This window comes from Rhinopithecus roxellana, chromosome 6 (assembly GCF_007565055.1).
Source record: "Rhinopithecus roxellana isolate Shanxi Qingling chromosome 6, ASM756505v1, whole genome shotgun sequence".
In the NCBI taxonomy this organism is placed as follows: Eukaryota; Metazoa; Chordata; class Mammalia; order Primates; family Cercopithecidae; genus Rhinopithecus; species Rhinopithecus roxellana.
In genome coordinates, this window is record NC_044554.1 from 96242379 (window position 1) to 96264109 (window position 21731).

The 21731-nt window shown below is 49.5% G+C and overlaps 1 protein-coding gene across 5 annotated transcripts in view; it reads right to left on the reverse strand.

The window, feature by feature from the left end:
* Positions 1-21731, reverse strand: part of RCC1L (RCC1 like) — a 38912-nt gene that overhangs the window by 8678 nt on the left and 8503 nt on the right. For 4 of the 5 annotated variants that reach the window (XM_030932484.1, XM_030932486.1, XM_030932488.1 and 1 more), the window contains 8 exons: positions 20134-20262; positions 18317-18383; positions 17053-17104; positions 14645-14729; positions 11205-11386; positions 7627-7714; positions 5985-6158; positions 2981-3066 (listed from right to left, as the gene is read on the reverse strand). In XM_030932484.1, the coding sequence (XP_030788344.1) occupies positions 2981-3066; positions 5985-6158; positions 7627-7714; positions 11205-11386; positions 14645-14729; positions 17053-17104; positions 18317-18383; positions 20134-20262 (863 nt within the window). The remainder of the gene's footprint in view (positions 1-2980; positions 3067-5984; positions 6159-7626; positions 7715-11204; positions 11387-14644; positions 14730-17052; positions 17105-18316; positions 18384-20133; positions 20263-21731) is intronic. The other variant, XM_030932485.1, reaches the window with a different exon arrangement.

The following is a 21731-nucleotide window of genomic DNA, read 5'->3' on the forward strand; positions in this document are numbered from 1 at the left end:
GGGAGGTGGAGGCTGCAGTGAGCTGAGATCGTGCCACTGCATTCAAGCCTGGGCAACAAAGCAAGACGCCATCTCAAAAAAATAATAATAAAATAAAAATAAAAAGCAAATGACCAGAAGGATACTTGGTGTGTGGAGAGTCAGGGCAAGTGACCCAGACGGAATGTCAAGGGAATCGGGCTCCAGCCACTCCCTGCCTGCACAGGGACCAGCACTTTGCACAAGCCCCTTGTGGCAGGTGCAACATGACCTGAGTCAAATCTCAGGCTGATCACTCTGCTTTGAAGGAAATGAGGGCAGGGGGCAGACCCTCGTCAGCATTCTTTCACCCAAAACCCGGCTGCTTTAACTGTTTCCCAAGCCCGCCCTCAGAAGGAAGTCCTTTTCAAAAGGAAGGGCTAAGTGAGAGAAGAGAGGAGTCAGTGAGAAAGCAGTGGGCATGTAGATGACTGACGCTCACATTATCTGAGCTGCGTCCACTGCCCGACTCTCCGTTCCTCACACCGGCAGTTTCCAGGCCCAGGAGAAAGCTGGCAAGGCCCACCACCTTGGGAACAACTCTATTATACAAACACTTTTCCAACAAGGCTAAAGTCGGCCGGGTGTGATGGCTCATGCCCGTAATCCCAGCACTTTGGGAAGCTGAGGGAGGCAGACTGCTTGAGGCTAGAAGTTTGAGACTAGCCTGGGTAATATAGCGAGACCCCCATCTCTACTAAAAATACAAAAATTTGCCAGGTGTGGTAGTGTACGCCTGTGGTCCCAGTTATTCAGGAGGCTGAGGTGGGAGGATCACCTGAGCCCAGGAAGGTCAAGGCTGCAGTGAGCTGTGATCACATCATTGTAATCCACCAAGTGATAGAGTGAAACTCTGTCTCACAAAAAGCAAAAATAGGCCGGGTGCGGTGGCTCAAGCCTGTAATCCCAGCACTTTGGGAGGCCGAGACGGGCGGATCACGAGGTCAGGAGATCGAGACCATCCTGGCTAACATGGTGAAACCCCGTCTCTACTAAAAAATACAAAAAACTAGCCGGGTGAGGTGGCGGGCGCCTGTAGTCCCAGCTACTCGGGAGGCTGAGGCAGGAGAATGGCGTAAACCCAGGAGGCGGAGCTTGCAGTGAGCTGAGATCCGGCCACTGCACTCCAGCCTGGGCGGCAGAGCGAGACTCCGTCTCAAAAAAAAAAAAAAAAAAAAAAAAAGCAAAAATAAAAAACAAAGTTAAAGTCTCCATTTCAACTTGCTTTCTCAGAGCCTCCACCAATGGTCTTGAAAAAAAAAGATATATAGATATATATATATATATACACACACACACATACACAGATACATACATATATATATATATATATATATATATACACACACACACACATTTCTTTTGCAAGTCTTTTTTTTTTTGAGACAGAGTCTCCTTCTGTCGCCCAGGCTGGAGTGCAGTGGCGCGATCTCGGCTCACTGCAACCTCTGCTTCCCGGGTTCAAGTGATTCTCCTGCCTCAGCCTCCCGAGTAGCTGGGATTACAGGCGCCTGCCACCATGCCTGGCTAATTTGTTTGTACTTTAGTAGAGACGGGGTTTCACCATGTTGGTCAGGCTGGTCTCGAACTCCTGACCTTGTGATCTGCCTGCCTCAGCCTGCCGTTGGGATTACAGGCATTAGCCACCACACCCAGTGCAAGTCCTTTTTAAAAATGCTTTTCACAATTTCAAAACAAATTAAAATGCAACCTGATAAAGTACACCCATATGCATACTGCACACACATGGATGCACTCACAGACACACACACACACGCACACACGCATACGAGTTTCTACGCAGAGACTATCTCTGGAAAAGAACATAAAGAAACCAGGACCTGGCTCAAGCCTGTAATCCCAGCACTTTGGGAGGCTAAGATGGGCGAATCACGAGGTCAGGAGATCGAGACCATCCTGGCTAACCCGGTGAAACCCCGTCTCTACTAAAAAATACAAAAAAAACTAGCCAGGGCGAGGTGGCGGGCGCCTGTAGTCCCAGCTACTCGGGAGGCTGAGGCAGGAGAATGGCATAAACCCGGGAGGCGGAGCTTGCAGTGAGCTGAGATCAGGCCACTGCACTCCAGCCTGGGTGACAGAGCGAGACTCCGTCTCAAAAAAAAAAAAAGAAAAAGAAACCAGGACCAAAACTGGAACAAAAACCCTGGAACAAAACTGGGTGGTGGGAGACTTATTTTCCATAGTATATTTTTTTGTACCATGAACATATGTTTCATGTTCAAAAAACCCCAAAAACCTCCTTTTTTAGAATGCCTTAAAGAACTGACTTAGTAAACAACGCAAAGGTAAACTACAATTTTAGAACGAGTCTCTCTTCCCCTGTAATTCTGGAAGGAGCCTTTTTGTCTAATTGCATACTACCGCCCCTAAGGAAGCGACTGTATTTTTTCACTTCATGGCTGCGGTTGGACCATCTAAATATTAAACATCCTGCTTTCTTTTAAATTCATTGTGAAGCATTCCCCTATGTGGGCTTCTGTAAACAGCTCCTAGTGTGCCGACTTCATCGAGTATCTCCCCCTCTCTGGAGCCTCACGGCACCCTGCCAGAGCCTTGCACCATCGTGCCTCTGTTTCCCTGATCCACCCCAAGGACGGCCTCCAATGGGGCTTCTTACAGGACTGGATGCTTGGGTGAGCCACTGCCTCCAACCTCCCACTCAGCAGGCCGGGATGGGTTGACCCAGCTCCTGCACCCCAAGAGCCTGGTGTCACTCCCCCGCCCATCACACCATGCAGATGTCCCACGGGTATCTCATGGGTGTCACCACAGAGTGTGCTATGGCATGGCATGCTGCACTGGAGGAGCGTAGCCAGGACCCGGAAGGGGGAGCAGGTCCCGTGGCCCTCGTCCTGGCCCAGCTGCATGCGAGGTGCCTGAGGTGACGTCAGGTGACTCTACTCTCAGTATCCATTCTCGAGACCACCCCGGTCAGCCTTACCCTCCATGGGAAATACTGGTCCTCCAGGCGACCGATTCCCAGGCAGCCTCGGATGTTCTTGCCCCATACAAACAGCTCTCCTTTGTCTGCATAGGGAGGAAAACGGGTTGGTTGGCACTGTGTGAAGAACAAGTCTCCAAGGAGAGGATGGGTCATGAGAACAGGCTTTCTAGAACCAGATACCTACAGAGCCCACTGTTCAGCTTTCACCAGGTGTTCATGCTGTCTTTGAAGGCAAAAGTAAGGGTCTGAGATGCTGTCTCCATATCGAAAACAGGTCCACGCCCAGGAGCATGTAAATGAAGATGGAGGCTGGGGATGGTGCATGGAGCTGGGGTCTGGGGGTGGTGGACAGGGCTGGGGGTGGTGCATGGAGCTGGGGTATGTGGGTAGTGGACGGGGCTGGAGGTCACTGGTGCACACAGCCCACTCTGCTCACCCCTTGTGCCCCGCCCACAATCATGTGCCACCAAACTCTGCCCTCCACAAATCCTGGCGACACCCTAGGCTTCCTGATTTGACAGTGAAAAGTAGGACAATTTGTCATTCCTGGATTGACTGTCCATATCTTGGGAGCATTTGGCCACAGGGCATCTAATGACCGAGTGCCTGCTTGTGCTGGGTCTAGGTCTGTGTTCCAGGAGCTGGGGACAGGCTGGAGATGGAACAGACAAATGATTTTAATTTATGTTTACAAACTGTAAAAACTGTCAGGAAGAAAAAGTACAGGATGCTGTAAGAGGTCAACCCAGGAGATGGCCTCTCCTAGCCCGGCCTTCAGGTGGGACTCTGTCTGCACCAGCTGGGGCACTCCTGGGCCCATGTCACCACCGGCTGTCGGGCAAAAGGCTTGGGTCATGGGAGGCAGAAGAAGTGACATGGAAAAGCCAAGACTACAAGACCCGGGGTTGATGAAGTACGGAATAATTACAAGCTATCTTAGCCCCCCTGATCTGAGCGTGCCCCTTGTCCTCCACACTCAGACCTTTAGATAGTTTGTGTGTGTGTGTGTTTTTGTTTGCTTTTGAGACAGGGTCTCACTCTATTGCCTAGGCTGTGATGCAGTGGCACAAACACCGCTCACTGCAGCGTTGAAGTCTCAAACTCAAGCAGCAATCCTTCCACCTCAGCCTCCAGAGTGCTGGGACCATAGGCGTGCACCACCACACCCAGCTCACTACCGTATTTTTTGTAGAAACGGAATCTTACTATGTTGCCCAGGCTAGTCTCGAACTCCTGGGCTCGAGGAGTGCTGGGATTACAAGCATGATCCACTGCATCCAGCTAGACCTCGGGTGTTGAACAGAACAGTTTGGTCTGGCTCCCCAAAATGCTAGCAGACCACAGGATAAACCAATCAACTCCAATTCCCAGATGGCTATCTGCAAATGCCAGGCACACAGGCAGGAAGACAGCCACGCTTTGTCTACCAACAGGCAGTAACTCACCCTTAGAAGGAGGCCTGTTGGGTCTCGGGGAGAAATCCAGAAAGGAATTTCATTTTGCTGTGACCTGAAATGGCTACATGGCATGAGGGCAAATAGAAAAGCCTCTGCTCTAATCAAACACTTCACACAGATTTCTAAACACATGACGCTGCCCATAGTTTAGGCCTTAAGAACTTTCTGGAAAGTAGATATTTGTTTCTCCAAAAATTAGTCCATACGACTCTTACTTGCCAAATCAAAATAGCTTTAAGAATTCATGACACCAAATTAGCCAGGCATGTTGGAGGGTGCCTGTAATCCCAGCTACTCGGGAGGCTGAGGCAGGAGAATCGCTTGAACCCGGGAGGTAGAGATTGTGGTGAGCCAAGATCGTGCCATTGCACTCCAGCCTGGGCAACAAGAGTGAGACTCTGTCTCAAAAAAAAAAAAAAAAAAAAAAAGAATTCATGAGACCTACACTCAGCTGCAAATGCAAGTGGCTGCTCTGGCGGGGCAGTGGCAAGGAATTCTCTGGCTTAGTCATGACCACTGCGACTTCAGTGCTTCAACCTAGATCCAGACAAAACTCCAGCTGACAGCCGTAACAACCCAGGCCTGCCTGTTTGACGGCCTCTGAAGCCTGGAATTCAGACAATAAGGGAATAGCAGTTAGGACCCTGGTACAGAGGGCAGGCAACTGGGACAGGCCCCACGTGGGAATGAGGCCAGAGAACTCAACTGAAGATGACACGAACTGACTGTTCCGGCCCAGATGTTTGAAAAGAAAACAATTACTTGCCATGAGATGAAAAGATTCTTCTAATTGCAAGGAAATAACTAATTTACTTGAGAATCACAGAATGAAATTAATTCAGGACAGTTTGACTATTCAAGTCAACTAGAGAGCAGCAAATTGAATCCACAGTAACCGTGGTGGAGTAGGAGATTTAACCAAGAAAAGGACACATTCCTTACCCTTACCCTGCAGGGTAAGCGGATATTCTGTGGCTTTGTAATCTGGCAGGCCTTTGGGAAAAACCTCCATTTCGCTCTCCCCTTTCATCATTCTTTGCCCCAGCACTTTGGAGAAACCAGTAGATTTACCTCCGTGAAACCACGGGACAGTGTGACAAATCGGCCTTTTGCCATCCCATATCCTGGGTCAGCTCAGGGTCTGGGCTCGGCCGGGGAATAGTGGGATTAAGCCCCACACAATCACTTCCTAATCACCCACCCGTGGATCCGCCAAGCCTCTGCTGGTTTCCTCCGGCACCCGACGTACTCGCGGTGCCCCTTCCTACCACCGACGGGTGCTCTCTTGAGAAAACGCATGTTCACATTAGCCTACCCACAAACCAAACAAACCAAACCCAAAACTCCAGGGGGGAAAACAGGAAACATTATACAACCTCGAGGCAAACAACTTCTCGTTTAGCCCTCGCTTGAGTTATCAGTACAAAGGCGCCGTTCTGTTGGATGGGTGGAACCTGAGAGCTGCCTCAGTTTGGGGTTGAACTTGAGAGAGAGAGAGAACCTCTGCCGGGCTTACACCGGGGCCATCGGGCTTGGTCACTTACTGGTCAGTGCAGCAAAGTGGCTGAGTCCACATCGGATGCGGGAAACCTGGATTTCTGGGTTGAATTCCGTCGAGCCAAAGAGACTGGGTGGAATCATTTCAGGGACAGCACTTTCCACTAGGTTTGGGCCTTTCCCAAGAATTCCATAGCCCCAGACAAAAACATGTCCTTCTCCTACATTACAGTAAAAACAAGGGTCAGCAAGTCCATCCAAATAAGAACCCTCCCTCACCAGAAACTCCAACTACACCACCAAGGTTTATGACATCCACACGAATTTTTTTGTTGTTGTTCTTTTTTTTTTCCTCCTTGCTTGGCAAGAATGTGCAGACAGAGATTTAGAATAATTCACTCTCCCCTGCTTAAATTCTTGCTGGGGGAGTCTGTCTCGCCAGCTCTCCTGGCTCAGAACACAAACTTCCCACATCTTGAGGGTTAGTAACCTGGAGGGGATCAGTGCATAAATCAGCCAGAAAACCCATACGAATACCAGAGAAGGGAGGATGTCTTCTCTCCCTAATGACAGCTCTGTGTTTCGCACTGATCGGAAGAGCAAAGCCAAACACATCAACAATGTCTGGCCAGATTCTTAAAACTCTTAGAAATGATGTTTTGGATACAGAAAGTTTAATATTCATCAGTGGTGCCAGACATTTCATCGCTATCCAAAGCTAAAGGCTGTTCTCCCATCTGCCTTTGATTTTTTGGCCGGAGAAGGCAGAGCTGGAGTCTCTTGGGCCCCGGTTAAAGGAGGGGAATGAAGTAGTTCGCTCTCCACTCCAGAGGTTTGCTCTAGGATGACTCAGCTCTGTGGTCATGTGTCTAAAGATAAATAGCAGGCTATCTGCTTTTTGTTAAGAACTTTATTCACACCCTGTAATGACTGAGCTCAATCCAACGACATCTTCCCATGGCCATAGTTCCTTCCTTTTTTGAAACAGGGTCTCGCTCTGTTGCCCAGTGCAGTAGCATGATCATAGCTCACTGCAGCTCGAACTCCTGGGTTCAAGAGACCTTTCTGTATCAGCCTCCTGAGTAGCTGGGATTACAGGCCTGCACCACCATGCCGAGCTAATTTTTCATTTTTTCTTTTTCTTTTTTTATTGAGACAGAGTCTCGCTCTATCACCCGGGCTGGAGTGCAGTGGTGCGATCTCGGCTCACTGCAACCTCTGCCTCCTGGGTTCAAGTGATTCTCCCACCTTAGCCTTCCGAGTAGCAGGATTACAAGCATGCACCACCATGTCTGGCTAATTTTTCTATTTTTAGTAGAAACAGGGTTTCACCATGTTGGCCACGATGGTCTTGAACTCCTGACCTCAGGTGATCCGCCTGCCTTGGCTTCCCAAAGTGCTGAGATTACAGGTGTGAGCCACCACACCCAGCCTTCCAGCTAATTTCTCCACTTTTTGGTAGAGACAGGGTCTCATTATGTTGCCCAGGCTGGTCTGGAACTCCTGGCCTCAAGCGATCCTCCTGCCTCAGTTGCCCAAAGTACTGGGATTACAGATGTGAGCCACCACACCCAGCCACATTACCCTCCTGAGGCTGAGGTCTACAGCCTGCAAATCCAATGGACACTGACCACTCCCTATGCAATCTACCTACAGCTTCCCAATGAACCACCGGAAAGAAGGCCTCACCGTTTAACACTGCACAGCCCGTGCCACCGCACGCAGCCTGTCGCACCTTCCCCACTCCTGAGAAGTGTAAGCACCGGGGCACATTCACCTGAACCAAAGAAAGGAGCCACACTGTTAGGAAAGCAAACCAGTAAGGACCGGGAAGTGTTCTGGTCTTAGGTACAGAGTAGCTGAGTCCCAGTTCATTCATTCACTCCAGAGATGCTTCCTGAATATCACATGCCAAGCATTATACTAGGGGCTGGGGTATAATGGTAAGCAAAAGAGACCCAGTTTCCACGCTCAGAGAGTTGTAGTCTAGTGGAGGAGGCAGATGTCAACCAAAGTTAACATGAAATGACATCTGTGGCCAGGTGTGGTGGCTCACGCCTGTAATCCCAGCACTTTGGGAGGCCGAGGCAGGCAGATCACTTGAGATCAGGAGTTCAAGACCAGCCTGGCCAACATGGTGAAACCCCGTCTCTATTAAAAATACAAAAATTAGCTGGGCATGGTGGCAAGTGCCTGTAGTCCCAGCTACTCGGAGGGCTGAGCCAGGAAAATCGCTTGAACCCAGGAAGTGGAGGTTACAGTGAGCCGTGATCACACCACTGCACTCCATCCTGGGTGACAGAGCAAGATCCTATCTCTAAATAAATAAATAAAGTGTATTGTTTTAATCCGCTAAGTATTGGGGCCTTTTGTTATGTGGCAATATATAACAATGGCATGCCACTGGATCTGTCCCCCACAGGAAGGCCATGAGTGACATTTCTCTCAGGTCTTGGTAGCTGGGAGAGCCATACTTCTCCCCAACACCTTATTTGCCGTTTATCTTACGGAAACAAAGAATCATTTAAATGGCCATGTTTCTTCTTTGCTTTCCCTACTAGGAAGCTCATAGCCAAATTTGCAACCACTTCTAGCTACTGTACCTGACCACAGGGGAGGCTTTTTAAAATCTTATTAGCTGACCTTTACTTTCCCTTTGTGCAGATTTCTCTATTAACACATATTTAAAACCCTGCTGTATGTTGTCAGAAATTTGATCATATCAAGGAATGTAGTATGTTTATTTATTAGAGATGGGATCTCACTATGGTGCCCAGGCTGGAGTCCAGCAGCTATTCAAAGCAGCATGATCACAACACACTGCAATCTCAAACCGCAGCACTGCACCAGCCAGGTACAGCAGTGGTCATGCCTATAATCCCGGCAGTTTGGGAGGCTGAAGTGGGAGAATCGCTTGAGGACAGGAGTTTGAGACCAGGCTGGGCAAAAAAGCGAGACCCTGTCTCTACAACAAAATTTTTTGTAAATTAGCTGAGTGTGATGGTGTGCACCTATAGTCCCAGTTACTAGGGCGGCTGAGCTGGGAAGATTGCTGGAGCCAGGAGTTCGAGGCTGCAGCGAGCTATGATAGCACTCCAGCCTGGACAACAAAGTGAGACCCTATGTCTAAAAAAAAACAAAACCAAAACCAACAAACAAATAAACAAAAAACTAGCCATTAGCAATATGGGGTTGTTTGGAGGAGTCATTAAAATGTTCTGAAATTAGATAGTGGTAACAGTTGCACAGCTTTGTGAATATGTTAATACTAAAATCCACTAAATTGTAAACTTTAAAATGGTGAATTACGGTGTGTGAATCATATCTCTATTTTTTGAATTGGCCGTTAGTTGGTAATTGTGGAACATGAGTGATGGGACGAAACAGATTAGTTACACAATTGACATGGTTTGGATCTGTGTCCCCACCCAAATCTCACGTTGAAATGTAAACCCTGGCTGGGCGCGGTGGCTCATGCCTGTAATCCCAGGACTTTGGGAGGCCGAGGCGGGCGGATCACAAGGTCAGGAGATCATCCTGGCTAACACGGTGAAACCCTGTCTCTACTAAAAAAAATACAGGCCAGGCGCGGTGGCTCAAGCCTGTAATCCCAGCACTTTGGGAGGCTGAGATGGGCGGATCACGAGGTCAGGAGATCATCCTGGCTAACATGGTGAAACCCTGTCTCTACTAAAAAAAATACAGGCCAGGCGCGGTGGCTCAAGCCTGTAATCCCAGCACTTTGGGAGGCTGAGATGGGCGGATCACGAGGTCAGGAGATCGAGACCAGCCTGGCTAATACGGTGAAACCCCGTCTCTACTAAAAAAATACAAAAACTAGCCGGGCGAGGTGGCGGGCGCCTGTAGTCCCAGCTACTCGGGAGGCTGAGGCAGGAGAATGGCGTAAACCCGGAAGGCGGAGCTTGCAGTGAGCTGAGATCCGGCCACTGCACTCCAGCCTGGGCGACAGAGCGAGACTCTGTCTCAAAAAAAAAAAAAAAAGAAATTCAAAAAATTAGCTGGGTGTGTTGGCAGCCTCCAGCTACTCGGGAGGCTGAGCCAGAGAATGGCGTGAACCTGGGAGGCAGAGCTTGCAGTGAGCTGAAATCGGGTCACTGCATTCCAGTCTGGGAGACAGAGCTAGACTCTGTCTCAAAAAAAAAAAAAAAAAAAAATGTAAACTCCAATGCTGGAGGTGGGGCCTGGTGGAAGATGACTGGATCACGGGGGGTGGTTTCTCATGGTTTAACCTCATCCACTTTGGTCCTCCTGAGATCTGGTCACTTAAAAGTGTGTGGCATGTAATCCCAGCACTTTGGGAGGCTGAGGGGGGCAGATCACGAGGTCAAGAGATCGAGACCATCTTGGACAACATGGTGAAACCCCGTCTCTACTAAAAATACAAAAATTAGCCGGGCATGGTGGCCGGCACCTGTAGTCCCAGCTAGTCGGGGGCCTGAGTCAGGAGAATTGCTTGAATCCGGGAGGTGGAGGTTGCAGTGAGCCAAGACTGCGCCACTGCACTCCAGCCTGCCAAGAGAGTGACACACTGTCTCAAAAAAAAAAAAAAGTGTGGGGCGGCTGCCCTGCTATGGAGTAGTCATTCTTTATTCCTTTAGTTGTTCTTTTTTTTCTTTTTTTGAGACGAAGTCTTGCTCTTGTCCACCAGGCTGCAGTGCAATGGTGCAATCTCGGCTCACTGTAACCTCCACCTCCTGTGTTCAAGCGATTCTCCTGCCTCAGCCTCCTGAGTGGCTGGGATTACAGGTACCTGTCACCACACCCAGCTAATTTTTGTATTTTTTTTTAGTAGAGACGGGGTTTCACCATGTTTGCCAGGCTGGTCTTGAACTCCTGACCTCAGGTGATCTGCCCGACTTGGCCCCTGGGATTACAGGCATGAGTCACCGTGCCCAGCCTATTTGCTTTGTTTTGAGACAGAGTCTTGCTCTGTCACCCAGGCTGGAAGGCGGTGGCGCGATCTCAGCTCACTGCACTCTCCGAGCGATTCAATTCTCATGCCTCAGCCTCCTGAGTACCTGGGATTACAGGCATGCACCACCACACCTGGCTAATTTTTGTATTTTTTTTGTAGAGATGGGGTTTTGCCATGTTGTCCAGGCTGGTCTTGAACTCTTGACCTCAAGCGATCTGCCTGTCTCGGCCTTTCAAAGTGCTGGGATTACAGGTGTGAGCCACCACACCCGGCCCCTTAACATTTTAATGTTTCCAAACCTCCCAGCACCACGCCGTCGGTGACCGCATACCTGTGTGGAGTCAGTGACAGAGGCCAGTTGCAGGTACTCCGAGTTTCCCCAACCAAAAACTCCTCCGTCGGCGGACACGGCCAGGCAGCAATCACCGTAGGTGGTAACTTGGACAATGTTCACTCCTGCCAGGTCTCCACCCAGCTTGGTGGGCGCGCTGGTGATATTGTAGTGACCCAGACCTAACACAGTGGAAAAGACGGATTTTTAATTATTTGCTCTTTTAACAAACACATACACAGACTTACTATATGCCAAGTGCAGTTTTAAGCACTTAACAAATATCAGCTCAGAAATCCTAATCTGGGCTGGGTGCAGTAGCTCACATCTGCAATCCCAACACTGAGAGGCTGAGGTGGGCAGACCACTTGAGGTCAGGAGTTCGAGATCAGCCTGGTCAACATGGCAAAACCCTGTCTCTATTAAAAAAAAAAAAAATTACAAAAATTATCAGGGCATAATGGTACATGCCTGTAATCCCAGCTACTCAGGAGGCTGAGGCACAAGAATTGCTTGAACCTGGGAGGCAGAGGTTCCAGTTAAGCCGAGATTGTGCCGCTGCACTCTAGCCTTGGCAAGAGTGAGACTGTCTCAAAAAATAAAAAAAGAAAGAAAAGAAAAGAGAGAAGGAGGAAGGAAGGAAGAAAGGAAGGAAGGAAGGAAAGAAGGAAGGAAATCCTAATCTGCTTATTTGCATGCTCATACAACTTATTTATTATTTTTGAGACAGAGTCTCACTCTGTTGCCCTGGCTGCAGTGCAGTGGCGTGATCTCAGCTCACTGCAATCTCCACCTCCTGGGTTCAAGCAATTTTTTAATTCTTGTGCCTTAGCCGCCTCCCAAGAAGCTGAGATCACAGGCACGCACCACCATACCCAGCTAATTTTTGTATTTTTCGTAGAGATGGGGTTTTGTCATATTGGCGAGGCTAGTCTCAAACTCCTGACCTCAGGTGATCCGCCCATCTCAGCTTCCCAAAATGCTGGGATTATAGGCGTGAGCCACAGTGCCTGGTCTAAAATTTTTTTTTTTATTGAAATAGAGACAGCATCTCACTATGTTGCCCAGGTTGGTATCGAACTCCTAGGCTCAAGCAATCCTCCTGCCTCAGCCTCCCAAAGTGCTGAGATTATAGGTGTGCACCACCTGCCTGATCACAACAAGCAATTTCTAATGCACTGGTGGTCTTGCTAGAAATAAAGAAAATCTCTAAGAGCCCATGCCATCCCCAACACCACTCCCAAAAAACAGGGAACTTAAAATGGCATGGTTAACAGTCAGCAGAGAGGCCGGGCGTGGTGGCTCACACCTGTAATCCCAGCACTTTGGGAGGCCGAGGTGGGTGGATCATGAGGTCAGGAGTTCAAGACCAGCCTGACCAAGATGGTGAAACTCCGTCTCTACAAAAATTAGCTGGGTGCGGTGGCAGGCACCTGTAATCCCAGCTACTCGGGAGGCTGAGGCTGGAGAATCACTCAAACCCAGGTGGCAACGGTTGAAGTGAGCCAAGATCACGCCACTGCACTCTGGCCTGGGTGACAGAGTGAGACTCCGTCTCAAAAACAAACAAACCAACAAACAAAAACAGCAGAGAAAAGGACAGGCAGGACCTGCCCAAAAGCAAAAGTCATTAGCGGCACTTGCTATGGGGGTAACCCCTGGGCAGCAGCCCAAGGCAGAACATTGAACTGTAGACTCCTGCCTTCAACCGGGGTCCTCAAAGGGGCCTGTTCCTCAGCAGGTGAATGGATCAACCATAGTGCATCCAGACAATGTAATGTTTGTTATTTAGCACTAAAAAGCAGTAAGCTGCCAAGCCATGGAAAGGCATGGAGGAAACTTAAAATACATGATACTGATTAAAATAAGCCTATCTGAAAAGGTTACATACTATAGGATTCTAGCTATACGGCATTCTGAAAAAGACAAACTATGCAGATAGTAAAAAGACTGGGGCCGGGCACAGTGGCTCATGCCTGTAATCCCAGTGCTTTGAGAGGCCTAGGCGGGCGGATCATGAGGTAAGATCGAGACCATCCTGGCTGACACAATGAAACTCCGTCTCTACTAAAAAATACGAAAAATTAGCCGGGCATGGTGGCGGGTGCCCGTAGTCCCAGCTACTCGGGAGGCTGAGGCAGGAGAATGGCGTGAACCCGGGAGGCAGAGCTTGCAGAGAGCCAAGATCGCACCACTGCATTCCAGCCTGGGTGACAGAATGAGACACTGTCTCAAAAAAAAATAATAATAATAATAAATAAAATTTTTAAAACTTTTTAAAAGCCTCAAACAGCTTGTTCTTGTTGCTAAAAGACTCAGAACTCCTCTGTTGAGTGGCCAAAGATACCCCAATGCTCTCTCAGTTCATTTTTTTTTGAGATGGAGTCTCGCTCTGTTGCCCAGGCTGGAGTGCGGTGGTGAGATCTTGGCTCACTGCAACCTCTGCCTCACAGGTTCAAGCAATTCTCCTGCCTCAGCCTCCCTAGTAGCTGGTATTACAGCCATGCGCCACCACGCCCGGCTAATTTTTATATTTTTAGTAGAGACAGGGTTTCACCATGGTGGCCAGGCTGGTCTCAAACTCCTGACCTCAAGTGATCGACCCACCTTGGCCTCCCAAAGTGCTGGGATTACAGGTGTGAGCCACCACACCCAGCCTTCTCTCAGTTTATTTCTGTGGGAGCCAGTGCTGAGGGGAATGGAAGAGATGCAAAAACATAGTATTACAGGAGGGCACAGTGGTTCCCACCTGGAATCCCAGCACACCAAGAGGCCACAGCAGGCAGACTGCTTAAGGTCAGGAGTTCAAGACCAGCCTGGGCAACATGGCGAAACCCTGTTGCTACAAAAAATAAGCTGGGCTTGTTGGCTTACGCCTGCTGTCCCAGCTATTCTGGAGGCTATGGTGGGAGAATCACCTGAGCCTGGGAGTTTGAGACTACAGTGAGATGTGATCGCGCCACTGCACTCCAGCTTGGGCGATGGAGCCAAGAACAGTGTTCCTCAGAAAGTGATAAGAGGTAAGAGCTGAATTAAGGAAGAAGGGTGCCGGGCGCGGTGGCTCAAGCCTGTAATCCCAGCACTTTGGGAGGCTGAGACGGGCGGATCACAAGGTCAGGAGATCAAGACCATCCTGGCTAACACGGTGAAACCCCGTCTCTACTAAAAAATACAAAAAAACTAGCCGAGCGAGGTGGCGGGCGCCTGTAGTCCCAGCTACTTGGGAGGCTGAGGCAGGAGAATGGCGTGAACCCGGGAGGCGGAGCTTGCAGTGAACTGAGATCCGGCCACTGCACTCCAGCCCGGGCGACAGAGCAAGACTCCGTCTCAAAAAAAAAAAAAAAAAAGGAAGAAGGGTTCCATAAATGCCCTACAGCTCACAGCTCCACATGACATGGACCAAGAACTTTCACGACCCCAGTGCATGAAAAGAACTCTACCTGTTTGCCCATCAGCGCCCCATCCGCAAGAATAGACTTCTCCTTTATCGGTCAGGAACAGACTATGATCCTGACCACAGGCGACCTAGCAGACAAACAGAGGTAAGGGGGATGAGAAGAAATGCTTAGAACCCTGGTGTCCTCATCCAAAGAAGGACCAGCACCATCGCCTGCCACTCCTGGGGACCTGGAGCACGGGCCAGGCAGGCTGCTCCACGCTCATCTTACTCCTTGTCAATCCACCAGTCTCCCACTGCATTGAAACTGCTCGTTAAAGTAAAATGCAGATCTCCAAAGGGGCAAATCCAAGAGCTCTGCCGTCCATCCCACACCATCTCCAAAGAACCACCCCTCCTCCATAACCCTTCTCCTCCCAGCCCTCTCTTCTACTCTCTCACAGCTTCCAGCCTTGCTCGTGCACTCAGCCTCTACTTCAGACCCTTTGCTGTTGGGATCTCTCTCCAGGGTCTGTCTCCTGCCCTCCCCTCTCCTCACTCCTCATGCTACCCTGGGAGATGGCAGCCACTCCCAATGCTTAACTGTGGCCTCTGCACTGTGATCTCTGGTCTCAACCACTCTCCCCAGTTCCAGACTCATTTTTCTAACTGCCTAATGAAAAGCGCCATCTACTGAACGATTTTTATACCAGGCACTGTGCTAAGTCAATATCCAAAACCACCGAGTAAGAAACTGAATCTCAGCTGGGCACAGCGAATCACTCTTGTAATCCCAGCACTTTGGGAGGCTGAGGCATGTGGATCACCTGAGGCCAGGAGTTCAAGACCAGCCTGGCCAACATGGTAAAACCTCATCTCTACTAAAAATATAAAAATTAGCCAGGTGTGGTGGCGCATGCCTGTAATCCCAACTACTCGGGAGTCTGAGGCACGAGAATCACTTGAATCCAGGAAGTGGAGGTTGCTGTGGGCTGAGATCGCGCCACTGCACTAAAAAAAAAGAAAAAAAAAAGAAAGAAAAAGAAACAGTCTTAGAGATGTCCGGTAACTTGTACAAAGTCACTCAGTCTAATAGGTGAAGGAGGCCTGGTATGGTGGCTTACACCCATAATCCCAACATTTTGGACGGCCAAGGCAGAAGGATGGTTTGAGGCCAAGGGTTTGAGACCAGTTTGAGTCCTGGCCAACAGAGTGAGAATCTCTCTCTTTAAAATAAAATAATTAGCCGAGGACAATGTATGCCTGTAGACCCAGTTACTCAGGGGGCTGAGGCAAGATCACTTGGGCCCAAGAGTTCAAGGCTGCAGTGAGCTATGATCGCACCACTGCATTCCAGCCTAGGCAACAGAGTGAGACCCTGCCTCTAAAAAATTTTCAAATATGGCCAGGCGCGGTGGCTCACGCCTGTAATCCCAGCACTTTGGGAGGCCAAGACGGGCAGATCATGAGGTCAGGAGATCGAGACCACCCTGGCTAACACAGTGAAACCCTGTCTCTACTAAAAATACAAAAATTAGCCGGGCGTGGTGGTGCGCGCCTATAGTCCCAGCTACTCGGGAGGCTGAGGCTGGAGAATGCTATGAACCCGGGAGGCAGAGCTTGCAGTGAGCTGAGATGGTGCCATTGCACTCCAGCCTGGGCGACAGAGCAAGACTCCATCTCAAAAAAAAAAAAAAATTTTTTTCAAATAAAACCAAAAAGCCATATCACAGTATAATTAGTGCTGTGGTGTTCTAGGCCAGCTGTATTTTGCTCTCCATTTTATTCACATCCCCAGAATAGTGCCTGGCTCATGGTAGGTACCTATAATAAATATTTAAATGCATATATGCATGAATACAGCAAGTGCTGTGATACTTTTGCTTCAGCCTCCCCAGATGCTGAGGTTACAGGCGTGATCCAGCACATCTGGCCTCAGTGAGCTTTTTAACTTGTTCACCCACTAGAGCGTCATCCCCAAAAATCTTTTTTTTGAGACAGAGTCTTGCCCTGTTGTCCAGGCTGGAGTGCAGTGGTGCAATCTCTTGGCTCATTGCAGCCTCCACCTCCCAGGTTCAAGCAATTCCTGTGCCTCAGCCTCCTGAGTAGCTGGGATTACAGGCATGCGCCACCACACCCGGCTAATTTTTATATTTTTAGTAGAGATGGGGTTTCGCCATGTTGGCCAGGCTGGTCCGGAACTCCTGACTTCAGGTGATCCACCTGCCTCGGCCTCCCAAAGTGCTGGGATTACAGGTATGAGCCACCACGTCTGGTCCCAAAATCTTATTAAACTTGGTATCCCTAGAATCTAGTATAAATCCTGGCCTATAGTAGGTAGGCTATAATTTTTACTAAAGTAATTTAATTCAGAAAATTCCCCTAACAAATTTGCCATCACCCGACCCAAATCTCAACTTTTCAAAAGCACCCCAGGAACAGAATAAGCAGCTCTCGGCCCATCTCTCTTACCTGGACCACCTGGCCATCGAAGTCCTGCATTCTGTGGACTCTGTGACTTTCACTACAGCCAGGAACAAATTGGGAAGAAGCAAGGGATGCGGTCATGACAAGCACTGTGCAGCCTTTTCCCTGTCACCCCAACTGATGGTCTGTCCCCTCCGCACACACAGTAACTGTTATGGTAACTCTCAAGGTCAAATTTGAGGCCAAGTCAGGCCTGGGCATGAAAGTAAAACAAAACAAAATCCTAGGTGATTTTGACACGCGGCCAAAGTTGAGAGTGGTATTGAGGCCCTCCAACATCATACAAGGAACTAGAGGGAAATGTTTTTAAACACTAAAATGAAAAGAATTGACTGGGCACGATGGCTCACGCCTGTAATTCCAGCACTTTTGGAGGCCGAGGCGGGTGGATTACTTGAGGTCTGGAGTTTGAAACCAGCCAACATGACGAAAACCCATCTCTACTAAAAATACAAAAAATTAGCCAGGTGTGGTGGCAGGCACCTGTAATACCAGCTACTTCGGAGGCTGAGACATGAGAATCGCTTGAACCTGGGAGGTGGAAGTTGCAGTGAGCCGAGATCTCACCTGCACTCCAGTCTGCGTGACACAGTGAGACTCTGTCTCAAACAAACAAAAAATGAATAAAATGAAAAAACCGGAAATAAAGGGGAATGTTTAAAAATCAATTTGATAAAATAAAAACTCAATTTGTAAAAATTCATCCTAAGAGGGCCGGGAGCGGTGGCTCACGCCCACAATCCCAGCACTTTGGGAGGCCAAGGTGGGGAGATCGTGAGGTCAAGAGATGGAGAACATCCTGGCCAACATGGTGAAACCCCGTCTCTACTAAAACTACAAAAATTAGCTGGGTGTGCTGGTGTGTGTCTGTAGTCCCAACTACTTGGGAGGCTGAGGCAGGAAAATCACTTGAACCTGGGAGACGGAGGTTGCAGTGAGCCGAGATCGCGCCATTGAACTCTGGCCTGGAGAGAGAGTAAGACTCCATCCCAAAAAAAAAAAAAAAAAAAGATTTATCCAAAGAAGTTTTACACATCAAAACCAATGCTCACGCCCCTTCTTCTCCCACCAAGCTAATGCATGGCACTCAACCTGAAACAGACAGGACTCCCCCAGCTTTCTGCTGAGTTCTCACGGCCCCCTCTCAGGCATGCCTCTGACCGTCCCATGGGTTTACCACAGTCATCTCCCTAGAAATGTTTGACATTTAACCCAACATGGGGAAGGGGTAGGCCTTCTGGGAACTCACCTGTAAATTTCATTTTCAATCACCTTTCTTCCACATTGTCCATAAGAATTGTTTCCCATGCTGAAGACTAAAAATACCACCACCGATTAAATCAGTTCTGCAGGTTTGTGGGATCCTAGAATGTGAGGACTGGAAGGGGTCTCACTGGTGGTCCCGTCCTGGTTAGCTCACCCCCGTCCTCCAACAGCCCCTGGGTTTCCTTCTCCAACTTTCTTAGGCTCTGCAGAAACTCCCAAAAGGCGTGTGGAGGTCTAGATCCACCCTCCCCTCCTGGCCCTAGATCCACCTCTTGGGAATTCCACCTTCTGAGGCTAGAATTGCACTCCCTGTACCTGTCACCAGGCTGCCTTTAACACCAATCCTCTCTAGAAAGAGCTCCTAAACGCCACCTCCGCCTTCTCCTACAGTGCACACTCAGCCAGAAAATGAAATTTGAAGCTAGGCACAGTGGCTCATGACTAATCCCAGGGCTTTGGGAGGCCAAGGCAGGTGGATCACTTGAGGTTAGGAGTTCAAGGCCAGACTGGCCAATATGGTGAAATCTCGTCTCTACTAAAAATACAAACATTAGCTGAGCGCAGTGGTGGGTGCCTGTAATCCCAGCTACTCGGGAGACTGAGGCAGGAGAATCACTTGAACCCAGGAGGTAGAAGCTGCAGTGAGCCGAGATCCTGCCACTGCACTCCAGCCTGGGTGACAGAGCAAGACTTTGTCACAGATTAAAAAAAAGAAAAAGAAAAAAAGAAAATGAAATGTGAAAAATGTAATTCACACTGACCTTTCCCTGGAAAGAACCCCTTTTCTAAAAAGGGGCCATGTTACCCAGGGGCCCAGACTCTGAAAGCCCCCAACCACTTAGAAGATACGTTAGCAAATAAGCTTCTTTCAATACCAACAGAAAAAGCCACCTTTGGCTGGGCATGGTGGGTCACACCTCTAATTCCAGCACTTTGGGAAGCCAAGGCAGGCGGATCACCCGAGGTCAGGTGTTCAAGACCAGCATGGCCAACGTGGTGAAATCCCATCTCTACAAAAAATACAAAAATTAGTTGGGCGTGGTGGCGGCCACCTGTAATCCCAGCTACTCGGGAGGCTGAGGCCGGAGAATCACTTGAACCCGGGAGGCAAAGGTTGCAGTGAGCCAAGATCATGCCATTGCACTCCAGCATGGGCAGCAGAGCGAGACTGTCTCAAAAAAAAAAAAAGGCCGGGCGCGGTGGCTCACGCCTGTAATCCCAGCACTGTAGGAGGCTGAGACGGGCAGATCACAAGGTCAGGAGATCGAGACCATCCTGGCTAACATGGTGAAACCCTGTCTCTACTAAAAATGCAAAGAATTAGCCGGGCGTGGCGGCGAGCACTTGTAGTCCCAGCTGCTTGGGAGGCTGAGGCAGGAGAATGGCGGGAACCCGGGAGGCGGAGCTTGCAGTGAGCCGGGATCGTGCCACTGCACTCCAGCCTGGGCCACAGAGCGAGACTCCGTCTCAAAAAACAAAAAAAAAGAAAGAAAAAATAGAAAAAGCCACCTCTACACACCACCCAGTTCAGTGACTTCACAGCAAATGGATCAGGCTGCCTTGTGTGCAGTTATATTTATAAATACATACGATTTTCCAAGAACCTGAGAGTGGACCACATAAGAATCAACAAGCTGTGCCCAGCTGTCTTGAGCAATCCCACCGATCTGCTCAGGAAATGCCACGGTTCACTCATTAGATGTGGTTCAATCGAACAAGCCACCAGGCCTGATATGAGGCTCCAGTTCATAGTGAAATGGTCCCCACACTCTTCCACCACCCTTCAGTAGGTCAACTTACCTCCTTCCCTGTCAGTCAACACAAGAGAGTGAGCTCGGCCGCAGGAGACCTGCAGCACCCGTGTCTCCTGAGGTCTGTCCAGTGGCAGGGAGACGGGTGAGGGCTCCAACACATACTCATAGCCCCTCGCTGGAAAAGACACAGGACACTGATTGAGAGGCATGCATTTCTAACACTGGGAATCATACTGTCCAACTCCACACTACTACACTGGAAAAAACAGAGTCGGAGGTAGGAAAGACTCATCAAGGCAGGTAAGTAACGGGCAGAGCAAGTACCAGCAGCCCAACTCCCAGCTCATGCCATGGGAGTTACACAAGCAGGTTCCAGAAAAGCATACTTGGTCTTCTGGCCAGGCGCAGTGGCTCATGCCTGTAATCTCAGCACTTTGGGAGGCCGAGGGAGGCGGATCACTTGAGGTCAGGAGCTCGAGACCAGCCTGGCCAAAATGGTGAAACCCTGTCTCTACTTAAAATACAAAAATTAGCCGGGCGTGGTGGCAGGCGCCTGTAATCCCAGCTATTTGTGAGGCTGAGGCAGGAGAAATGCTTGAACCCGGGAGGCGGAGGTTGCCGTGAGCCGAGATGGCGCCACTGCACTCCAGCCTGGGGAAAAAGAGCTGAGACTTCATGCGGGGTGCGGCGGGGAGGGGGGAAGTAGGGGGTGGGGAAGCATACTTGGTCTTCTTATTAAAGAAATCTTGGCTGGGTACAGTGGCTCATGCCTGTAATTCCAGCACGGGAGGGAGGCCAAGGTGGGCGGATCACCTGAGGTCAGGAGTTCGAGACCAACCTGGCCAACATGGTGAAACCCCCGTCTCTACTAAAAATACAAAATTAGCCAGACATTATGGTGGGCACCTGTAGTCCCAGCTACTCAGGAGGCTCAGGCAGGAGAATCGCTCGAACCCAGGAGGCAGAGGTTGTCAGTGAGCCAAGATTGCACCACTGCACTCCAGCCTGGGAGACAGAGCGAGACACGGTTTAAAACTATATATATATATATATATATATACACAAAAATACAGAAATCAGCCGAGCATTATGGTGCATGCCTGTGGTCTCAGCTACATGGGAGGCTGAGGTGGCAGGATCACTTGGGCCAGGGAGGTTAAGGCTGCAGTGAGCAGTGATCATGACACTGCACTCTAGCATGGGTGACAGGGCAAAACCCTGGCCCCCACCCCCTCAAAAAATTAAACTGTTGGAATTTGCTTCAAATTTATTGAGGGGGAAGGTGGGAAAAATGAAGAAAACAAGACTGGCATGAGTTGATGACGCCTGAAGCTGGTGATGCTACATCATACTACTCTGTATACTTTTTTTTTTTTTTTTTTGAGACGGAGTCTCGCTCTGTCGCCCAGGCTGGAGTGCAGTGGCGCGATCTCGGCTCACTGCAACCTCCGCCCCTCCAGGTTTAAGCAATTCTCTGCCTCAGCCTCCAGAGTAGCTGGGACTACAGGCGCCTGCCACAACGCCTGGCTAATTTTTTTGTATTTTTAGTAGAGACGGGGTTTCACCATCTTGGCCAGGCTGGTCTTGAACTCCTGACCTCATGATCCACCTGCCTCGGCCTCCCGAAGTGCTGGGATTACAGGC